Genomic DNA, 19,905 nt, shown 5'->3' with positions numbered 1-19,905 from the left:
GCATGAACTTCGGTACACTACAGCAGCACTGACCATGTTGAAGATCGAGCTTGCCAATATACCAGGAACCTTCCGGAACGCCGGACAGCTTGGTTTTGGGCTTCTTGAGCTGTGTGCCGTTTGGGGTAGCTGAAGAACCTCGCTTCTCTGTCAACGTAATAGACCACGTACAGTTGCTATCAATGCAATACCAACGCTTCTGACAACCCGTGCCTTTGTTGCGCTCAACTCCAAAGTTGTTATTCAAAGCATAACGTCTGATGAATCGCCCGGCTTCGGGTAAATCAGGGAAATGTGCGTGCAGAACTGGTTCGTCGAGACCATGAAGACGCAGCAGATCGAGCCTTGACCTTGGCGCGGTCATGGTTGCAGCCCGGTCCGTTTTCGCGACTCAAAATAATTAACCAATCACATCTTTTGTCGCGCTTGTAGGCTCGGGCCTTTTCCAGTCGCTGAGCCTTTAGGATCGGGTACCGCTTTTCCAGGCACGCACGCTTGCCAACTTGCTGCCGCAGACTTGAGACAGCCAAGTTGGTGTTGCACAGGGGGCAGTTGGCACGAGGAGACACCATGATGCTTTCAATAATGAGGCACCTACTTATTTTGTTATCGCTGATGTTCATTTTGCTCGTCCTCCATCATCTTCGTATCTTACCCTGTCCTTAATTCTTATCGCGTTTTCAAGTTCTGATAAAACGTTATTTTTGACTGTGGCAATCTGCTTGCAAGTTGATGCATTCACCTACTTAGACTTTTACAAAAAGACTTCAATCTACTTGAATTACTTAATTCCTCGTTGAGCGTGTGCGATTATAGGTAGGGCTAGGTGACTTTGTCGTTGGTCGACTCCGACGCTTTTTTATTGAAATGGTAGGCGATACACAGATTTAGGGGAAGGGTTATGCTCTATGTATGCTGGCTTTATGGATACATTTCGCACCAGTGGAATCCACCACCTGCGCGCAGCCCGCAAAATCATGGTTTCACTATCGAATCTCCCGCGAAGTGCTCAGATCTCCCGGTGCGACAACCTCCAAGCGCACGTGCGACGACGTCGGTGTAGACTTTTGTAATTTGATCCAATTTGATAATACCTAAATTTATTTTGATATTAGTATGGATATATCAGAGCTTCTAGCGGACTCGCCGGAATACGTCTGCGAGACGTGTCTCCACGACTTCGCTCGGTCCGATCACCTTCGTCTGCATCAACGACGATCCTGTCGAGGCGTTCCATCTCAGCCATGTCAGCTGTGCGAGATATGCTGGCAGTGGGTGAAAGGAAATCGCCACCATCTCGGGCGCCACCAGCGAGGCTCCCGGTGTCTTCCACTGGGTGACCGTATCGCGCGCCGCAATCAGGTCGCTGATGCGAGGCGCCAGAGGGATGCGGCGTGGCACCGCCAGAGGCGTCAACAACGCCGCGATCAAGCGACTGATGATGCCCCGGATGATGCGACGGAAGACTCGCCGAACGCTCCTGCCCTATCCCTTGCGACCAACAGCCGGGATCACGAAGAGGCGTCTGGTTCGGCTGAACCGCTGCGTAATCAGCTTGATGACCTACTTTACAGCAGCGATGGGGAAAAAGGCGACGCGGATCGGCAAGAAGGCGTAACTGACGACACGTCAACACCTGTACGACGTGAAGATGTTCTAGACCTGCTTGAAATTGCTGATTTCGAGTGGAATGAGATCGATTTGGGCGCTCCGCCTCCGGAAAGGCAGGAGGATCAAGCCCAGGGTGACAGCCAAGAGCAAGATGGGCAAGACAGAGTTGAAGATGCAGCAGAAAATGTGCAATGGAGAGACGGTGTGACCGACTGCAACATCTGTCTCTTCCCTCTCGACAGCAAGATTTGGGTGTGTGAGCGTGAGACATGCCGCCAACCGTACCACCGGGAGTGCGTGAAGGAACAAATCGCGATTGACGCACGGTGCAGCAACCGCCGAGCTCCAATTCATCTTGACGTTGAAGATGACGAGGTTTTGGTTGTCAGGCATGTGGATGCGCCACCGACGTGCACGGTCTATAAGCGCGTCGTCACTGGAACGATGCTCGAGGGTCCGCAGTGCAGCCACATCTTCGACTACGACTGTTTGGTGCAGTACAACGCGCAATTCTTGGGGAATCTCAGGAGCAGGGATTTGAAGTGCCTCGTGTGCAATCATCCCTTTCCCATCCCTTCTGAGTTTGTTTCCGACGAATCTGATGCTGAGGACGCTCAAGCTGGATATCGCGGCAACGGCGACAACGCATTCGACTATACGGAAGACCAGGAATCGTCGCAGGAAGAAATGACGGGTGGAGTGACCAACGACGAAAACGTCGTCGAGTACCACCAGAGCGACTTCGATAGCTCCTCGGACTCGGACGGGGACTACAATCCCGGCGACGAAGCCTAGGGAGTTGAAGGTAAGGAGGAAGGGTCCCGCATGCATAAAATACATATCAGATAATTGCTTTTTTATTGATGGTGGTACGTATGCAATCATACAATCAAGGACGACTAAAGTACAATGGAGGACGACAGTACAATCAAGGACGACAGTACAATCAAGGACGACTAAAGTACAATCAAGGACGACAGTACAATGGAGGACGACTACAGTACCATTAGGGACGTCTATAGTACACTAAAGGACGACGGCAGGTACATCGCGTCTACTCGCTCGAATCGCAGCAAGTATCTTGTTGACCGTCAACTCTCCCTGGACACGGCCACCGAAATCCTTCTCGAACAAGTCTTGGTCATCGTCGTACTCTGCTCGAATAAACTCCGCGATGATCTTCATTCTGGAGAGGCGCGACCTGTGTATCTTGCGTTCATGTGGAGGCATGCCCACGCCGGCTCGGTACTGGTGACACGCACGATTTGGATGCCAGTACTGATGAACGTAGTCGCGCCACGATTTGGCATCCGGAAGCTCAGACACGAGGCGAGTGGTTTCCTCAACTGTTCCTTCACACGTAGCAATAGCGTCTTCAGCGTGTTCACCGTCCTCCGTTTCTTGAGTGTCGTTTTGTCCACATCCGACGCCCTGTACCATACCACGGAGACCTTCCAGTAAACCGTCCTTGAGCTCAGCGATGGTCGAAGGATGCAATGCTGGGGGAACTTCATCAGGGGCTGCATATGTGGGGTTGAACTGTGGATCGTCGTCTGCATCGGAGTACGTGCGTCCGTAGTCAATGTTTTGCAAACCATCCAGCGACGCAGCGGTGATGCATGCGTCCGCATCTGGAGCCAGCGAGTCTCCAAGCCGATTCACCTCTCGGTCCATGACATCATCGAGAAGATACCGCGTCACCGTCTCCGCCTTCTCACTCGGTGCCCACCCTACCCACCACTTCACCAGCTTCAGCGACCAGTTTCTTTTTTCAGGAGCAAACATGAACCGGTACTGAGCACCTCCCCGACGAAAGCAGTGCGACGTAAACCAGATCTCGTCGCCAAGAACACTCCTGTTGATTCCAGCAGCCGCAGCGACGATGTTGAGAACTTGCGTAAAGTTGCTGTCCTTCATTGGTGTGCCCCACTTGATCCCAACTTTGGCAAATGGAACCCTGCCGCCATTCCCAGCGCACCGCTGTCGCTTAGCTCCACCACGAGGAATCTTCGTCAGCGAGGGGAATGCGTAGTCGTCACTGCTCCACCTGTGATGTAGCTCCGTCTGCGCGTGGTGGGACCATCGGCTCAGATACGTCAGCGCCTCAGCGGTCTTCTCTTCCTTCGGGAGAAGATGCAGCGAGTACGTTCGACTGGCAAGGGGGTCATGGTCGGTCTTGCGGTCACGGATTGTGAAGCAGCCAAATCGAATCGCGGCCCCGGTCATACGAGCCTTGCGTCGTAGCCCAAGTTGTATGTCTCCCTTCTTCATCGGCAGGACTTCGTTGATGCGGCACATCCCGTAGAAGGCGAGAGAGCATACCGCTGAAACCCACAGTCTCATCGTCTCGTTGAACATCGGGTCCGACTCCAGGAAGGCGATAATCTTTGAGAGCATGGACAGCGACATCGGGGAGGCGCGCTTGGGGGTCCTTTCGCGTTTGTTCACCTTACTCAACCCGGCCAGAATCTGCGAGATGATGGCAGTCTTGGCGGGATTACCTCGCGGGGTAAGAGTTCCGTCCGCGGCCGTGTCGACAACCCAGCGATCGTGGGGATGGCCGCCCGCAAGCATCTCCGCTTTTGTGTAGTGCCAGCTGATCGCAGCGCGAAGCTTTTCAGCCGGCCACTGGCTTCTGTTGGCCGCCGCTAGTTGGTGGATGTACGCCGCGAGGACTCCTGGGAGCTGCACGAAGCGCTGCTTGAGTGGGTCGGGATAGCCTTCAGAGATACAGAACGCGGCGAATCGACGAAGGCTGCCGCGTGCGTCTCTCGCGCCTCTGATCCGCAAACTTGGCCGCGGCGAGGGCCGCTTGGTACAGGCGACTGGTTTCCGGAAGCTCTATGGTGGGTCACCGAGTGCTGCGGTCTGTGGCGAGAGCTGAAGTGAAGGAATCCATCTGTAGGGACCCTGCTATAATCGTCTTCAATTGTACTCGCGTGTCGTCCCTCATCGTACTGCTGTCGTCCCCGAATGTACTTCCATGGTACAGACTTTTTGGGGCTACTGTACACATATGAGGTGCCTTGGCTTTTGGGGGGGGGTATTTGTCTTTGACACATGGCTACAACAACTGTAAATTTTAGCCAATCAATTCGCGTCGCACGACAGTTTTGGTCCCTCGCACGGCTGAAAGAAGTATTGTGCTTTGCACGAACTTTGGCATGAGATTATGGGCTCTAAACCAACGAGCAAATCCTTCCCGGTGATCATATATCGCAGCCTAACTCTAAGTTAAAGTTAAGCAAATCAACCGCCAGTATAAGGTCCCCGATAGAATGGCGCCAACTCCTTGCATAATAGTAAGCACCGATTTCGGGGGGGGGGGGGGGTTCTTTCGCTCTCTTCGTCGTGGCCTTGCGCGTTAAACCAAGCTCGAATTTCAGAGCACGGCATATAGTAGCAGTAGAAAAATTTCTACTAGAAATGTTTGGTAGTGCAGGAACGCTGACTTTAAAGCTGCTTGCAGCTCCTCGATATAAAAAGAGGGATGTTCTTCAATATTGTAGACGTAGTTTAGTACGATAGATCGCCAACGCATGTCAATCAGCGACTAGAAAACAATCAGACAAAACGAGCGAGTTAGAATTAGAATGTCAGGGACGTAGTATTGTCGGATTTACTCCCGCCATTTAACAAAAGTGAGCATAACTCAACGTTAACTCGTTGTCTTAGCAGCTATTCTATCTTAAATCGACGAGTTAGCCACCTAACTCAATGATGGGCAAAACAACGAATTACCTGGTTGTTTAGACAGAAAGCATGCAATGCACAATACATCACGTTCGAAAACCACCTGTTCCAGTGGGCCCAATGGACCGCCATGCGGAATATACTTGCTCTCGAAGTCGAAGACGAGCTCACTCGAGCCATGAGCAAGCTGCACCGTGTCACAGCTAATGCCGTAAAGAAGGCTATATGAAGGCATCGCAATCAAGATCGGCCTCAAGCTGCAGAGCGAGCTGGGAACGGCACTGCCGAGGCAGAGCCCCACATAGAAATAGACATTTTAGAAATCCGATTGTATTAACTCAGTAACCTTCGGTGCACAACTAGTGGCAGTAGTACTTCTTGATCCCAGCCACAAGTCCGTATCAATCCTGTCAGGAGACGTAGCCAGCGCGTGTCGAAATATTCCTGTTCACACCGACCTTGTAGGTCGCTTTGCTGGCGTTATTCGCGAGCTCACTGTGCTCATTATTGATTTTTCCTGTCCGTTCGGTTGGCGTGGCTCGCCCCGCCAATACTGGATACCATGAGGAGCGGTCAAACATATTTACGGTGCCAGCTCATCCGGTTGGTAGCGGCAGCCAACTCATGCTTCAGCCATTTTTGATGCCAGGACATGGTGCGATGATCGTATCTGTATCGAGCCAGATGTGGGTTCGCGCCGTGGAGAGGCAAACATAGCGCTTCGCCGGGCGATGATTGCGTTTTTCGGCCCTGAATCGATTAATGAAGCGATGTTCACGGGTACGAAGGCAAGAGATGCTTGTCGATCCCGCGCATCTTCTTGAGCTTGTGCTTGACACGCACCTCCCACGTGCCCTCGATCCTGGATCTATGGCGCTCGTGGTACTTTGACGGCACGGTAAGTCAGTCGAGGAGACGCACTTCGACGATTCGTCGGGCCAAAATACGCGCACCGTGGTAGTCGACCTCGTTCTCGAGCGAGTTGGCGGTCGGGTCGTTTACAGAAGTACCCTCTTACCTCGGCGAGGATGTGCTGAATTTTGATGAGATGATTAAAGCACAAGTTGACCAAGCTAATGATGCCTCAGCACGATCAAAGGGGCGGCTTGAGTTGCGTACTTGCACGTCTTCTTTGAAGTTGCCCTTTATTCGCCTCTTCGATGAGTGCATGTGCGCCAACCCTTACGCAAGGAAGCTCATATCGCAACGGGCGCGAGGACACTTTCTGCTCCGATAGTTGTTTTGTGGGAATTCAATTCTTGAATTTTGCCACCAACTACCAATTTTAGACCACATGTTTTTATTACGACTTACACAACTCTATGAACGCACCATTTAAACTATATATAAGCAAGATTATGGTTACACTAGATGGACGACATAAGTTCAGTGCGAGAGTCTCCAGTTCTTACTGTCTCCTCCAGTGGTTAATTTCCAAATGGGTCCGTCAAGGCCTTTATGAATCAAGAGCACTGGTGGGTCGTCGGCCTTCACGATGGAGACGTCTCGCTGTACCAGATCGCTCGAATGACCAGTCGATCTCACAACGGAGCGCGAAACGTCATGAAGTTGGATCGAGAACCGCAAGAAGACAGCGGCCAAGGGATATGCGAAGGCCAGCATTTAGCGAAATAGAGTAGATTTTTATCAACCGCGGGACAGACCAACTTTTGGATCAACATTTTAAGCGACGAATTAAGTTAATTCCTGATACATGATATAACTCGTATGTCAAAATTTCCAAAAGTTGATCCTTCTCGTGGTGTTGTTGCCTCCATAAACTTATGTTATATATGCAACATTTATATTTACTGAACACCATTTTAGGAAAATGCCGCGCCGCTCCAAGACCTACCCCAAGTGCAAAAAGCGTTTCGCCACTCATGGCAACATGATGCGCCACCGGAAGAAGGTGTTTGCGTGTGGCAAGCAGTTTGTTAAGCAACGTGAGGAGCTAGCTAAGCAAAAGAAAGCCTACCGTAACCGCTACGACTTTCTCAAGCTTTTCACGCACGCTGCACAGCGGGTCTGTCGTGATTTGGACAAACAATTCATTCCTGAAGCTTTTCAACTTCGTTCGATAGAACCGATCTGTTACCTGATTATTGGTTCAACCGCTTGTAATCCTGCCCGGGCTTTGGAAGAACTCCTTGTGGATGTGCACCCATACCTCCTGCGGACTGAACGTCGGCTGTTCAAGCGCAAGTCCGTCGATCGCCTCCAGAATGTCGGCCGAAAACAGCGGCGGCTGCAATGACCTCGTCTCGTGGTCCTCCGGAAGATCCGGGTGCCCGTTCTTGTGGCGAGAGTCCAGTGCGTTCTCTAAGATGCCGTTGAGTTGGTCAAGCTCTTGCGACTGCGTGATGCAGCGGCGCTCAGCTTTGTTTTGAGTTTGCAGTGAGGCGATGAGGTCGGCGGCTTAATGGATCGTTCGGCGTAGGCGCTTTAGATGGCTATGGTAAATTGCTGTTAATCATTGATGTTGTTGAGCAGGTTTGCATTGTTATTGTTACTGATGCTTTGTTGTTGTTGTTCTTGTAGGTATACTATCACCCATAACGAAATGTAAGTGTCATTTAAGAAAGAATGATAATATAATCTGTATGATGCGCTGGCGTGATAGTCACGCTAATTCGTTTCGTATCAAGTAGAATTTATCTTTATTGAATGCAAGTAAGCCACAGTAAAATCACTAGAGCCCCTCTAAATGGAATCACCCATTCAAAGAATAAGAAAAAAGGTTTTCCGCATGACGTCCCCATCTCCGTTTTGACGGTGCACAAACGATTGAGCCGACCTGCCGTGTCTCACTAGTAGTACTTGAAGCCATCAGGACGATCAAGGTTAACTTATTTTCATCTGAAAAAGGCATAAATCTTGTTTCCAAAGCTATGCAAGTGTAGTTACAAAAAAAGGACACGGTTGAAGAATGTATTCTTCTACCCGGATAGTCTTGCGAGCCATCGTGAGGGGAAGCGTGCGTTCACCTAGGTATATATCGTAGGCTCTACATGCTCCAGCAAACGCTATGCCACGAGTACCGACGCATAGACGAAAAACTTTCCTTGAGCTCGGCGGTTACGTACTTGCTTGTGCCGCCCCACGCACGACTTGCCAAGGTGTACCACCGCGCTAACGGGACGATAATTGTGGTGTAGGGAACAGCAAGTTTTGTGTCACACTCCAAAGCCGCAGTGGAACAACGTACCAGGAGCCACGTTCTACTCGGCGGGATGACCGTCCGCCGAGCTCAGTGGGCAAGAATGCGCTGATGGACCGCTGAACTCGGCTGATGGTGTCAGAAACGCAAGGCACACCGGCCCCGACCTGGTGACACGTGGCAGACCCAGTGATGAAGACCCAGCCGAGTTCAGGAAGGCACTGGACACGCTTAGCCGAGATCATGGGGAGTTCAAGCCGCCGAGCTCGGCTAAACGGCACCACGTACCATCCAGATACGGTAACCGGGTCCAATTGAGTCCGGGAGTCGCCCAGTTGAGTCCTAGGGTCGCTCCGCCGAGTTCGCCGTGCTACCCGGACACCTTATCCGGCTCCACCGAGTTCACTGGGTTATCCGGACATCTTATTCGACTCAGCCGAGTTCGCCAGGTTATCCGGACACGCCGTATCCGGCTCAGCCGAGTTCACGGGGTTATCCGGACCGGTTATCCGGCTTAGCCTAGTTCAAGCGTCGCCGAGCTCGGTGAAGAGTCGGCCACCGCCCACTTTCATTTGGTATTTGTATAGGAGCTTAGGAATAGTGGAGGCGCCCCTTCAGGGCGCCCGACAGAGATAACAAACAACAGAGCTGAATTTTCTAGGTCCACAACACGTGCACGCGCTTCCAGTAAGCGGCCGGATTATGTCTGCTGTCAGCACCCGAGAGGCATAGCTTGTAGGGTGTTGACTGGTAGCGCCAAGAGATTAAGGTCGGCCCGGGTTGGGCGCGTGTCTCGCCAAGCGCGAAAGAAAAGTCTCGCCACCGCTGCGAGCCGGTGTTCCCGTACGTCCCGGGCACCGATTGCTGAGTCGAGAAGTCTTTGCTCTCGGCGACCCGTAAAAGCCCGCGAGGGCCGTCGTCCGTCCTTTGGCGGAGGGCACGGGATTTCTAATTCCGGAGTCAGGTACCTCAGCTGGCTTCCGTGATTGACTGGCTTGGGGTACTTGGTCTCGGCGAGGACGAGACATCACTGTCCCGGAAGGGCCGAACCGCTGGAGGACATCTCAGCGCAGGCCAACAAGGGCCGACTACCTCGGCTGTTGTTGTGTTTGTAGCTAGGGTGCCACATCTGACGATTTTGTGCGTGCTACTACACCACATAATTCAGAATGGAGATCACAAGCCCGGCTGCAACCAAGACCTTGCGAGAGACATTTCAAGCGAACGACCTCCGTCAGCACCTGTTCTCACTGGCGGTGTTCGGTTAACAAAGTCATTTAGCTGGCCAAGCTCGGAATGCCGACTTTCAGGTGGGCACTCCGGCTGTTTTCCATACAAATCGGTTCTGAGACCGATTAAGCTGAAATATATGGTTGCTATTCGCCATGATAAACGAGTCTTACATAGACATGCGAAGGCTTAATACGAGTTCAGCTTATATAAGTAGGATTTTGATCGCATAAAAAGACCGAATATTTGGTTCATTTAGCTCCTGGTCAAGTCAGTTTGGAGCGTTGTCAAGCGGAAGACGACGCCGACGTTCACGGATACTCGCGCCGCGGATGAGGCCAACCGGACGACGATCGTAGCGCTCAATCTGATGCTGCTGTCCATGAGTGCTAATTACTATCATGCGATTGCGGACTGCGAGGATGCGTAGTCCAGGCTGAACTTGCTGTACGGCGGCACACAGGGGGTTGGTGCATCTACCTGAAGTGGCGGTTGAGTTGTTCAGTATCGCGATGGCAGAAGCGACAATGTTCTACATCACTGCAACGAGGCCCTAAACATCAATACCAAGCTCAACACAATAGGGGCCAAGATGGAGGAAGAGGACGTGGTTATCATCTGCCTGCTGCGTAGTCTGCCCAAGCGCTACGACAACGGCGTGCTCAATTTGGAGGTGAGGGCAACGGGGCTGAAGATGAACGTCGTAATCAAAGTGCTTACCAACGAACCCATCAAGAGACAGGGAGAGAATACTGCACCAGTGAAACTGAAGGCGCGGCTACCGCGCTCAGTGTTGAGCCCGCCTCCCGCTGTTACACCTACTGCGGAAACCGGGGCACGTCGTGTTGGGCCAAGTCGAAGGATGAAAACCGTGATACACGACACGGTCGGTCTGATCGCTGTGCTGACACTGTTTAGTGGATCAATGGTGTCAACGACGACTACATCGAGTTGGCTGTACCCGTGGAGTGTGGACTTTCGACGGGAAACCATTTTGTCGATACGTGGGCATTTGACAATGGTGCCACACGCATCAAGTCGTGCGACAAAGGTGAAGCAAGCAACCATGACCACGCTTTCCTCTTCGGCCAAGATCACGATGCTGAGCGGCCTCTGAAATCCCGGATACCGCGTCGTGCGCTGCTTCGTGACTGATGAAGAAGTCGGCATGGATCTGGATGCCGTGCTCGTGTCCAAGTGGTTCAGGTAGACAGGTACCGAGAAGCGCCCACAAGCTGTGCTCAATCTAGCTTATGACATCAATGCTAACCCGCCTATATTCCGTCTTGTCTACACTGTTGGTGCACGCTCCAGTGGCCGGCTCCACGAAGTGCTTCGAGTGAGTCACCCACTTATGGGTGTACTTCATGCTCTTGAGCATGTGGTTGTTCTCGAGCGTGTGCAGCAGGTTCGTGGACACGTAGGAGGTGAACTGGTCCGACATGATCGCCGTGTGCGCCTTGATATGCTTTTTGATAAGCGGACTTAGCGTCTTCTTCTTACGACTATCGTACGTCAGGACACCAAACCAGCGACCTGACGTACGATCAACGCCGCCGAATAGCCTGCAGTCCTCGTGATGGACGGCGCGGTTTTACTTGCTTTTCGTTTTCGGACTGGTTTCGTCGATCTCGACGATGTGGCTCCCCCCCCCCAACCTGTAGCAAAACTAAAATAAAATTATAAGTTTCAACAGCACTGGTTTTGAAAAACAAAATCGCACCTGCATCGGACGAGCAAGCATCTCCTTGCTGCAGATGTTCCTGCAGTAGGAGTACCATTCGGTGACGGTCTTGTCACTGACGGCGACCCACGACTTGGCCAAGCCGGCGGGGAGGCTTGACGCCAAAAAGTACATGAGGCGGACGCACTGGCAGAGCTTCAACTTCGCCTTCGCGAAGAAGGATCCGGTACGCAGGCTGCGCTCTTTCCTGCAGGCCTTGCGCGAGCACCGCCACCTCCAGCGCTTAGCGCGATCCTCCGTGGCCCCCGGTACTGGCGGGCGCAGATGCATGTCCCCGTCACACTCCGAGCACAGCATGCGGGCAACCAGCAGCTCCTTGGCTTGGCAGAAGGCCAGGCAGCTGCGCTCGTCCGCCGTGGCCCTCATGATGTCATCGGAGGTGAAGGCCACGCGGGTGAGGTGGTAGGCGTACGGGGAGGGGTCTGGGTGCGCCGAGGCGGCCGGGGCAGGAGTGCTCATGGTAGTGGAGAGGTGGGATCAGGCGGTCGGAGTGGGTAGGGCTCTGTTTGACAATGACCGAAAGTGTTGGGCGGGTGGCGCCATCAAAGTGGGGCCGTGGGTACCCCTGGCACGAACTAGTTGCGATCTACTAGCAGCATTTCTAAATTTTCTATTTCTATGTGGGGCTCTGCCTCGGCAGTGCCCTGGGAACCTGTCGATGTGCATTACGTTATTTGCACGGTTTACGAGGCAATTGTTTTCGTCGTCACTCACGTCAATGACGACAGGACTGGCAGCCCGGAGTTGAACTGGTGGTCGGGGACGAGGCGACGTAGCCAGGGGCAGTTGCAGACTTGGTGGTGTTGCTGGGCTGCTTAGGTGCGTCGAGGTCACTGAACGCACGGAAGACGTGGGCGATGCTGCAAAACGGGCTCGACGTTGACTTGCTCAGACTTGTGGCGGATCCCGGAACGCTGATCAAGTACGCGCAGCGCCAAGAAAGCGATCGCTTGTCGTTTGGCTCTGGCGTACAAGCGGTCGTATTCGCGCTTCGCTCGACGAGCCTCCGCAAGTCGCCTCTCTCGAAGTTCGGGAAACCTGCGTTCCAGACAAACCCTACCGCCTGCGTGGACACGAATGCTGGTGGCGGCTAAAGTTGCTCCGAGGGCACTCTCGGTGCTTGGGTGCGTGTCGGGGCATTGATAAATGCAAAGTGATAATCTACTTAGGTGGCTGTTGTTGAGCTCAGTGCGTCCTGGAATTCTTACTTTAGAATGTTTCAAGTTCTTATTCTAAATTCTTAGCGTTCTTAGCAATACGTTCTGGAATTAGAACGGACTATCTTAAGCTGAGACTCTGTGAGTCTGTTACGTCTTCCTCTGACGCTAAAGCTACGACAGACCCGCTGCACTTGGTACCACTTGTAGTCAATCCGACACCTGAGTCTGTATAGACTGACTCTCTGTGGAGAATGGAGCAGTTCGCTCACTTGCCCCCGAACCAGCAGGATGCGCTTAAAAAGCTATGACCTTGCTGGGCCCGGAGGGCGGCGTGACGCAACTTGCACAGCAAGGCCCCGACGCGGTGAACGCGCGTATCGAGGCGTTCTCAAGCTACGAGAATACTCTCCTAGAGCATCTCCAGCAGAGGATGGCGACTGCCGCGGCGCCCCAAGCGCCCCCTTCGTCGTCCGACGCGGGAACAAGACCCAAGCCGCTCATGTTGAGCGTGAAGACCTTCGAAGGCACGGAGGGTGAAAGCTTGGACCCGTGAGGTTGAGATGGCTATGAGCTCAGCTCTACTCCGGACGGAGTCGCAGCGCGTTGCACTAGCTATCTCGAAGCTCGGTGGGCGAGCGAGAGAGCGGGCACTAACGTCTGGGACGTCGGTCGAGGTGGCCTTCCCGACGTGGGACCAGCTGAAACAGCATTTGTCCCGAGTGTTTGCTCCGCCTAACGAGGCGTATCGCGTGCGCTCACGCTTCCTGGTGACCAGGCAGAGCAAGAAGAGAAGGAGTTGATGGACTATGTCCAAGAGTCGAGAACTCTCATTGCTGGCATGTCTGCGGACCCCCTGCCGGAAGCAGTCACCGTTACGGTGTTCATGGAGGGCCTCCGCACTGGCGTTTCCAGGACGGAGGTGTTCCGAACCCACCTGAGCACTTTTGAAGAGGCTGTGAGCGTCGCATTGAATGCGGAACACAATTTTAAGTCATCGAGACTTGGGTGGAATGCGTCTTACGCTAGCGCGTCGAGTGGTCCGGAACCCATGGACCTCAGCTATGCTGAAGACGAAGAAGCCGAGCTTCGTGCTGCTGAGCAGCGTCGCGGTATCCGCAGATGCTTCATCTGTAGTGACACCCGTAACCTTCGTGCTGGGTGTCCGCTGCGCCATCAGCGTAAGGCTTCGTCAAGCCGCTCTTCGAGTTCGAGCCAATGCTCTGGTTCGTCTCGGGGAAACGAGAAGTCCCAGTAGGCGCGGGGCGGCCTCCTGGGGAAGAACTAAGTTCTATTGAGCCTCGGCGAGGTGGAGGTTGACAGGACTTAGCCCCGAAGAGAGCCGTACTCTCTAACACGGAACGTGTATGCAAGCCGGGCTTGCTAGTTGTCCAAGCTTGGGTGAAGGGCTTCACGAAGCCATGGACGATTTTGATCGATTCGGGAGCGTCGGGTAACTACGCCCGGCGTTCTACAATGGACGGAAGTCAGCTTTATGCTGAGGCGCTGGTAGCGCGCGGGAGTGACATCGTCACTGTTCGTCTCGCGACGGGCACTCGTGTCACGGTGCCTAAGGTCCCTGTGGACCTGGGCGTGAACTTTTTGGATTTTGATAGCGTGGAACGCTGTCTGGTCTTAGACCTCGATTCCAGATATGTTCTCATCCTTGGTATGGCGTGGCTGGAACGCCACGAGCCTTGGATCGATTGGAGGTCGAAGATCCTTGGTGCTACGCATTTCTCTCCTGGCGGAGCATTGGCGAGTCATGAACCCACCTCTGCTAGGAAGCGGAACCGCTTTTGGCGCGAGCACTGATCAATGTGCTGGACATCGGAGTTTCCGAGTTGGTGGACACTGAGTGTGTCGAGAACGAGCGTTCCGAGCGTGGCTCGCGGACGGCAAGTGGTGCGGCACGAATTCCGCAGAGCGAGCGTGCGTCTGAGGTGCGTGCCAGCGTCGGCGCGGTCGGCACGATGCCGAAGAGCAAGGGGCTTTGCCCGCATGAAGATTGTGGAGTGGCACGTCATCCACTGAGTGGAGGCTGCGGATCGTGCAGCTCTTCGCTGAGTATCGGTAAAGACACTAGAGCTCCCCTGGAGCTGAACGAGGTGGTGACACCTGGCGTCAAGACGCACGCGAAATTACGGAGCTCTTCAGGGCGGATGGTGTCCATGAAGAGGAGGCAGCGCCGCAAAGCGCTGGCTGCGAGACGCAAGGCGTCTGCGATCTCACGAGTCGAGAAGGGCGTGTGGAGCGGTCAGGCTCCACGCGAGAGCGAGCAGCTCTATACAATCGTGAATGGAGTGACGGACGACGTCGACGGAGGTATCAACCTCGACGACATGCCCTCACTGTCTGCTCTCCTGGAGCTGGACGAGATGTCCTTGGCCGAGTTCGGCGAAGCCTTGAAGGCTGGAGACTTGGCTAAGGTAGTGGTCATACGACCCGAAGAAGAGTTGAACTCGTCCTCGCTTCTGGATGAAGCTGTCTTGGAAGACACAAATAAGGTGTTGAATGCGCGGAGCAGATCGGCGATCCTGAAGGACCCGTCGGATCCCTTGTATCAAGTGGTAAATGATTACCAGGACGTCGTCTCGAAGGAGCCGCCCTCGGGGCTGCCTCCGGATCGAGGTGTTCGACACGAAATCGATCTCGTTCCGCTGCGTGACGAGGCAGTGGCCCTTGCCGAAGGAACAGTGTGACGTCATTGACGCGTTCTTCCGTGCGAAGCACGAGGCGGGTATGGTGCGTGAGAGTAAGTCTCCACACTCTACGCCGACGTTCTGCGTCAGAAAGCCGAATGGCAAGTGGCGTATCGTGCATGCTTTCAACAAGCTGAATGCCGCTACCATTCCGGCGCAGACGCCGATTCCTCGGAAGGATGTTCTTCAGAACAACATGACAGGATGTACGATGTACAGTGCGCTCGACTTGGTCGATGGATATTACCAATTGCTCATGAGGACGAGCGACATTCTTCTCACTGTGGTGAGTACTCCAAGCGGCATGCTCTGGGAGTGGTTGATGATGCCTAAAGGGCTTTCGAACGCGCCAGCGACGTTTAATCGTCTTGTGACGCAGCTCTTCAGACCCCATCGGGCGTACGCGCAAACGTACTTCGATGACATCTTTGTCCACAGTACGGAAAGACTGATATAGAGAACCATGTGGAGCACCTGCGTGCTGTGCTCGAATGCATGCGTCAAAACAAGTTGTACGCCAACATTGACAAATGCATCTTCGGAGCGGAAGAGATCCCCTTCTTAGGGTGCTTCATCGGGAAGCGTGGCCTGAGGGCCGACCCGGTCAAGGTCAAGGCCATTGTTGACTGGCCGGTTCCCAAGAGCCAGAAGCATCTTCGCAAGTGGCTTGGCTTGGCCAATTACTTGCACAAGTACAGCGAGAACTACGCTGAAATGGCTCGACCACTCTCCTATCTCCTGAAGTGGTGTTGGGACACCGAGCATCAAGATGCGTTCGCGGCCATTAAGGACAATCTCCTTCATGTGCCTATTCTGGCTTTGCCAGACCCCGCTCGTCCGTTTAGTGTCGTCTGTGACGCCTCGGACTTTGCCATCGGCCGTGCACTGCTGCGAGCAGACGCCGAGGGGCGCGAGCGCGTGGTGGCGTTCAAATCTCACCAGTTGAAGGCTGCGGAGAAAAGCTATCCTGTCCATGACAAAGAGCTACTTGCGATGAAGTATGCGCTCGTCAAGTTCAGGGTGCACCTGTTGGGCTCTCAGCCGTTCGTGATTTACACGGATCATGCGTCGTTACGCACTGCGACTCAGTCACCTCACCTCCCGCAAAGGATGGCCCGTTGGCTGCCCATCTTCGCGGAGTACAACTCCGAGGTGAAGTACAAGCCTGGCAGGCAGAATATCATTGCGGACGCGCTGTCGCGCAGGCCGGATTATGAGCTGGCTCATGTAACGACCGTGACTCGTCATTACCGGATTTGATCCGAACGGATTATGCCAAGGACGACACCTGTGTCGCGTTGCTGAAGGCTCTGGGGAGCAAGGAGTTTCAAGCCTCGGACATGAAATTGTCAGCGCGGCTGCGCGCGCGGCTACACCGTTATTCCCTCCATGGTGGCCTGTTGGTCTACAACACGGGCCCCGAGGATACGCCCCGCATGGTCCTCCCTCATGATGAGGATCTGAAGTACCGCATCCTCTTTGAAGCACACGACACGCCGCTGGCTGGCCATCTTGGCGTAAGAAGACCTACAGCTCGGTGAGTACCCACTACTGGTGGCCGAAGCTGTACAAGAGGACAAGCACTTATGTGCGCACGTGCGAGACGTGTCAGTAAGTGAAGTCGTCACCTCATGCTGCAGCGCCGTTGGCGAGTTTGCCTGTCCCTGCGGGCTGTTGGCAATCCATGAGTATGGACTTTGTGTTTGGCCTGCCGGCGGACGTGGGGGGCAACACTGGAGTCGTGGTCTTCGTGGACCGACTGAGCAAGATGGCTCACATTGCGGCTGTGCCGAATACCATCTATGGTAAAGGTACAGCATCGCTGTTCTTGGACCGAGTGTTTCGACAACACGGACTCCCTGAGTCGATTCTCTCGGACCGAGACCCCGGCTTCACGGGCAACCTCTGGAGCGCAGTCTTTGTGGTGCTTGGCACCAAGCTGGGCATGTCCACGGCGGACCATCCGCAGACTGATGGTCAGACCGAGCGCATGAATCACATCATCCAGGACGTGCTCCACAGCATTTGCGCTGAGACGCCGAAGCGCTGGATCGCCATGTTGCCACTCGTTGAGTTTGCGTTGAACAACGCCATGCACGCCTCGACAGGCTACACACCGTTCTACGTGAACAGCTTGTCTCATCCGCGCGTCCCGCTGACGCCGCCACGTGGTGGCCTCGGGCTTGGTGGGGGAGGAGAAGCCGATTTAGCTGATCGGCTAGCCGATGTCAGCCCGGCTACCGTTCGTAAACAGGTTGAAGCTTTCTTGTCGACGCGTCTGAGTGTCTTACGACATGCGCGTGGCGCGATGGCTGAGAGCCAAGACAATCAAAAGGAACATGCAGGTGCCAGGGGCAGAGGCAATGTTGAAAGTTATGATGTCGGGGACCTGGTGCTGCTTAACGCTAAGAACCTACCTACATATGCAGTGTCAGCTGTCTTCAAGACGAAGTTGCGCCCGCGCTTCATCGGACCTTTCAAGGTTATGGCCAAGAAGGGCCTTGCGTACACGCTCAATCTTCCGAAGAAGATGCGGACGCACCCCGTCTTCTACGTGGGCTTGCTCAAGCCGTACCAGGACCCGATGCAGGTGTAGATGGAGGCACCGAGGGTGACGGGGTCACAGGCGCGGAGGTCGCGGTCGTTGAGGACGCGACCATCAACGCGGGCCCCTCAGGCACAGGCGGGAGTGCCGCGGGCACTGCAGGAGCCGCAAGCGCAGGAGGCGCAGCAGGCGAGGCCTGCATGCGGGCCAATAGTTCGAGCTGACCCTGGAGCACAGCCTGGTGCCGCTGTAGCTCCGCGAACTCTCGAGCGTGTCGCTCTTCGCGATCGCGAAAGTAGTTCACCCACCCGTTCAGGTGAACGAAGTCGTTCTCCAAGGTCCCAAGGCGGTCCCAGACCTCCCGAGGCACCCCAAGCCACTCCAGCCGCTCAGCGAGCCAATCGAGATCCGTCGCACAACGTGCCAGACGCGCGTCGATGTCGTGGACGTGGTCCCGAAGGCGATCCGCCTGTTGCCGAGTCTCGTGCAACTCGTCGAAGGTCGCGAGGCGGCTTGGCGCGTCCTCCACCGGCGCTGCTCGATGAGCATGGGAATCTGCATTACCATGTGGAGCGCCTCCTGGTGAAGCGGCGGTGTCAGGGTCAAAACCAGTATCTGGTGAAATGGCGAGGATACCCTCACTCCGAGAACTCATGGGAGTTGAGGTGCCCCTCCGCCAGGATTGCCCAGACGTCGTGGACGCTTTTGATCAGCTTGATCACTAGCGCCCCGAGGGCTCAAGGCCGGCACGCCGGCCGTCCCGCGCTTCCCGGCAATATGCTGGGGAGCTGCTGGGTCAGCCACATTGCTCCGAGGCTAACCTTGAGCCACAGCGCTTACTCCCTCGCCGGAAGGAGCGGCTGGAGTGCTCGAAGGAGTGAAGCGCGCAGCGCTAAACTGGGTCTGCGTCTGGGCGAGTGCCGAGAGGCTGCGCTTGGCTCGGACCTTCGCGAAATCGAAGCGGAGCTTGCGTTCAATGCGAACATCCACTGCACTGAAGCTTGCTCGGAGAGCATCCATGGAGCTGAGCTTCCGGCTGTGCTCGGCCCAAGACTCGAACTGAGCTTCGTACTTAATTGAGTCTCCCCCCGGGCTAAGTACCCCGGGTACGTCCGCATGGCGGGCACGGACTTCTGCTGGGCTTGTAGACGCATCCTCTCGCGATACTCCGCGACAGTCGTAGACTGTGGAGTGAGGAGTCGCTCTCGCAGAGACGTACGCAGTGCGAGCTCCTCCGGAGTACGGGCCGCGGGCCCAATGGCGGGCAGCGCGAGAGACTGCTGGAACGCCTGGCGACAAGCCTCAGCGGGGTCGCGAGGCCGGAAGCCGTAGTCGGCAGTGCTGGAGTTCAGCAGAGGCCGCAGCCCGGGGCGCTGGGAGCGCATGGGAGCCATCTGCGCCGCAACCTGCTCGGACTGAGCCTCATCCAAAGGGTTGGAGATGACGGGACCCAGGGGCGTGTCCTCACCACGAGGCGGCGAATACCGTGGCTCAGTGAGCGCGCACGGCTCGTAGAGACCGGAAGAGCGTTCACGGAACGGGTTTGGAGTTCGCAGCGGTGGCCGCGGCCCCTCCCTCGACGGTGCAGCGCGCTCTGCAGGTGGACGGCTCGGCGAGCGCACAGGAGACGTGCGCGCGGGGCGCTCTTGGTCGCGACGGCTCGGGCAGCGTCGCGTGGCTGGGGATGCATCTCCTCGGTTCAGAGAACCCAGGATGGACTCGTTCACCTCACCCTCTTCACCAAAGAGTTCCCTAGGATCCATGATCTGACGGGTTGATGCTCGAGGGGAGCTGGGACTTGCGCGCTGCGAGCTGTGCTCCTGGCGGTGCGCCGCGAAGTACTCGGACACCGAGAGCCTGAAAGGCGTCGAGGGTGTGCGCGCGGGCGCTGGCGTTCGTGAAGGTGCGGGGGCACGCAGTGCAGCAGCACGAGAGGAGCGAGGCTCCGAGGCGGATCTCGCGAGAGGCTGTCTGTGGTCGAAAGACCAAAAGTCTTTATGACTTGAAGTCATGTGAGGGCGCGTTGCGCCGAGAAGTTCTCAGAGAAGTCCACGCGATGTGGA

General features: G+C 55.1%; 5 protein-coding genes across 5 annotated transcripts; 2 read left to right on the top strand and 3 right to left on the bottom strand.

The window, feature by feature from the left end:
• Positions 1-1,116: 1,116 nt before the first annotated feature.
• PHYSODRAFT_298940 (hypothetical protein) lies at positions 1,117-2,406 on the top strand (the record flags this gene model as incomplete). Its single annotated transcript, XM_009525454.1, has 1 exon — positions 1,117-2,406. The coding sequence occupies one exon, from the start codon at positions 1,117-1,119 to the stop codon at positions 2,404-2,406; it is 1,290 nt and encodes a 429-aa protein (XP_009523749.1).
• A 231-nt stretch (positions 2,407-2,637) lies between these two features.
• PHYSODRAFT_329071 (hypothetical protein) lies at positions 2,638-8,709 on the bottom strand (the record flags this gene model as incomplete). The annotated part of the gene is made up of 3 exons (XM_009525453.1): positions 2,638-4,331; positions 7,420-7,722; positions 8,622-8,709. The coding sequence occupies 3 exons, from the start codon at positions 8,707-8,709 to the stop codon at positions 2,638-2,640; spliced, it is 2,085 nt and encodes a 694-aa protein (XP_009523748.1).
• Positions 8,710-9,633: 924 nt separating this feature from the next.
• Positions 9,634-10,904, top strand: PHYSODRAFT_329070 (hypothetical protein; the record flags this gene model as incomplete). The annotated part of the gene is made up of 5 exons (XM_009525452.1): positions 9,634-9,720; positions 9,954-10,120; positions 10,214-10,538; positions 10,613-10,745; positions 10,855-10,904. The coding sequence occupies 5 exons, from the start codon at positions 9,634-9,636 to the stop codon at positions 10,902-10,904; spliced, it is 762 nt and encodes a 253-aa protein (XP_009523747.1).
• Positions 10,905-10,940: 36 nt separating this feature from the next.
• Positions 10,941-11,897, bottom strand: PHYSODRAFT_329069 (hypothetical protein; the record flags this gene model as incomplete). Its single annotated transcript, XM_009525451.1, has 2 exons — positions 10,941-11,267; positions 11,418-11,897. 2 exons carry the CDS (start codon positions 11,895-11,897, stop codon positions 10,941-10,943), a joined length of 807 nt encoding a protein of 268 aa, XP_009523746.1.
• A 6,905-nt stretch (positions 11,898-18,802) lies between these two features.
• On the bottom strand, positions 18,803-19,398 carry PHYSODRAFT_366695 (hypothetical protein; the record flags this gene model as incomplete). The annotated part of the gene is given in 2 exon segments (XM_009525450.1): positions 18,803-18,935; positions 18,953-19,398. Coding segments are annotated over 2 exon segments (579 nt in total), but the record flags the coding sequence as incomplete, so codon positions are not given.
• Positions 19,399-19,905: the final 507 nt, after the last annotated feature.

The sequence above is a fragment of the Phytophthora sojae genome (genome assembly GCF_000149755.1).
Source record: "Phytophthora sojae unplaced genomic scaffold PHYSOscaffold_3, whole genome shotgun sequence".
In the NCBI taxonomy this organism is placed as follows: Eukaryota; Oomycota; class Peronosporomycetes; order Peronosporales; family Peronosporaceae; genus Phytophthora; species Phytophthora sojae.
Note: the sequence above shows the minus strand (reverse complement) of the source record. Positions and strands in the feature narration are given on the sequence as shown.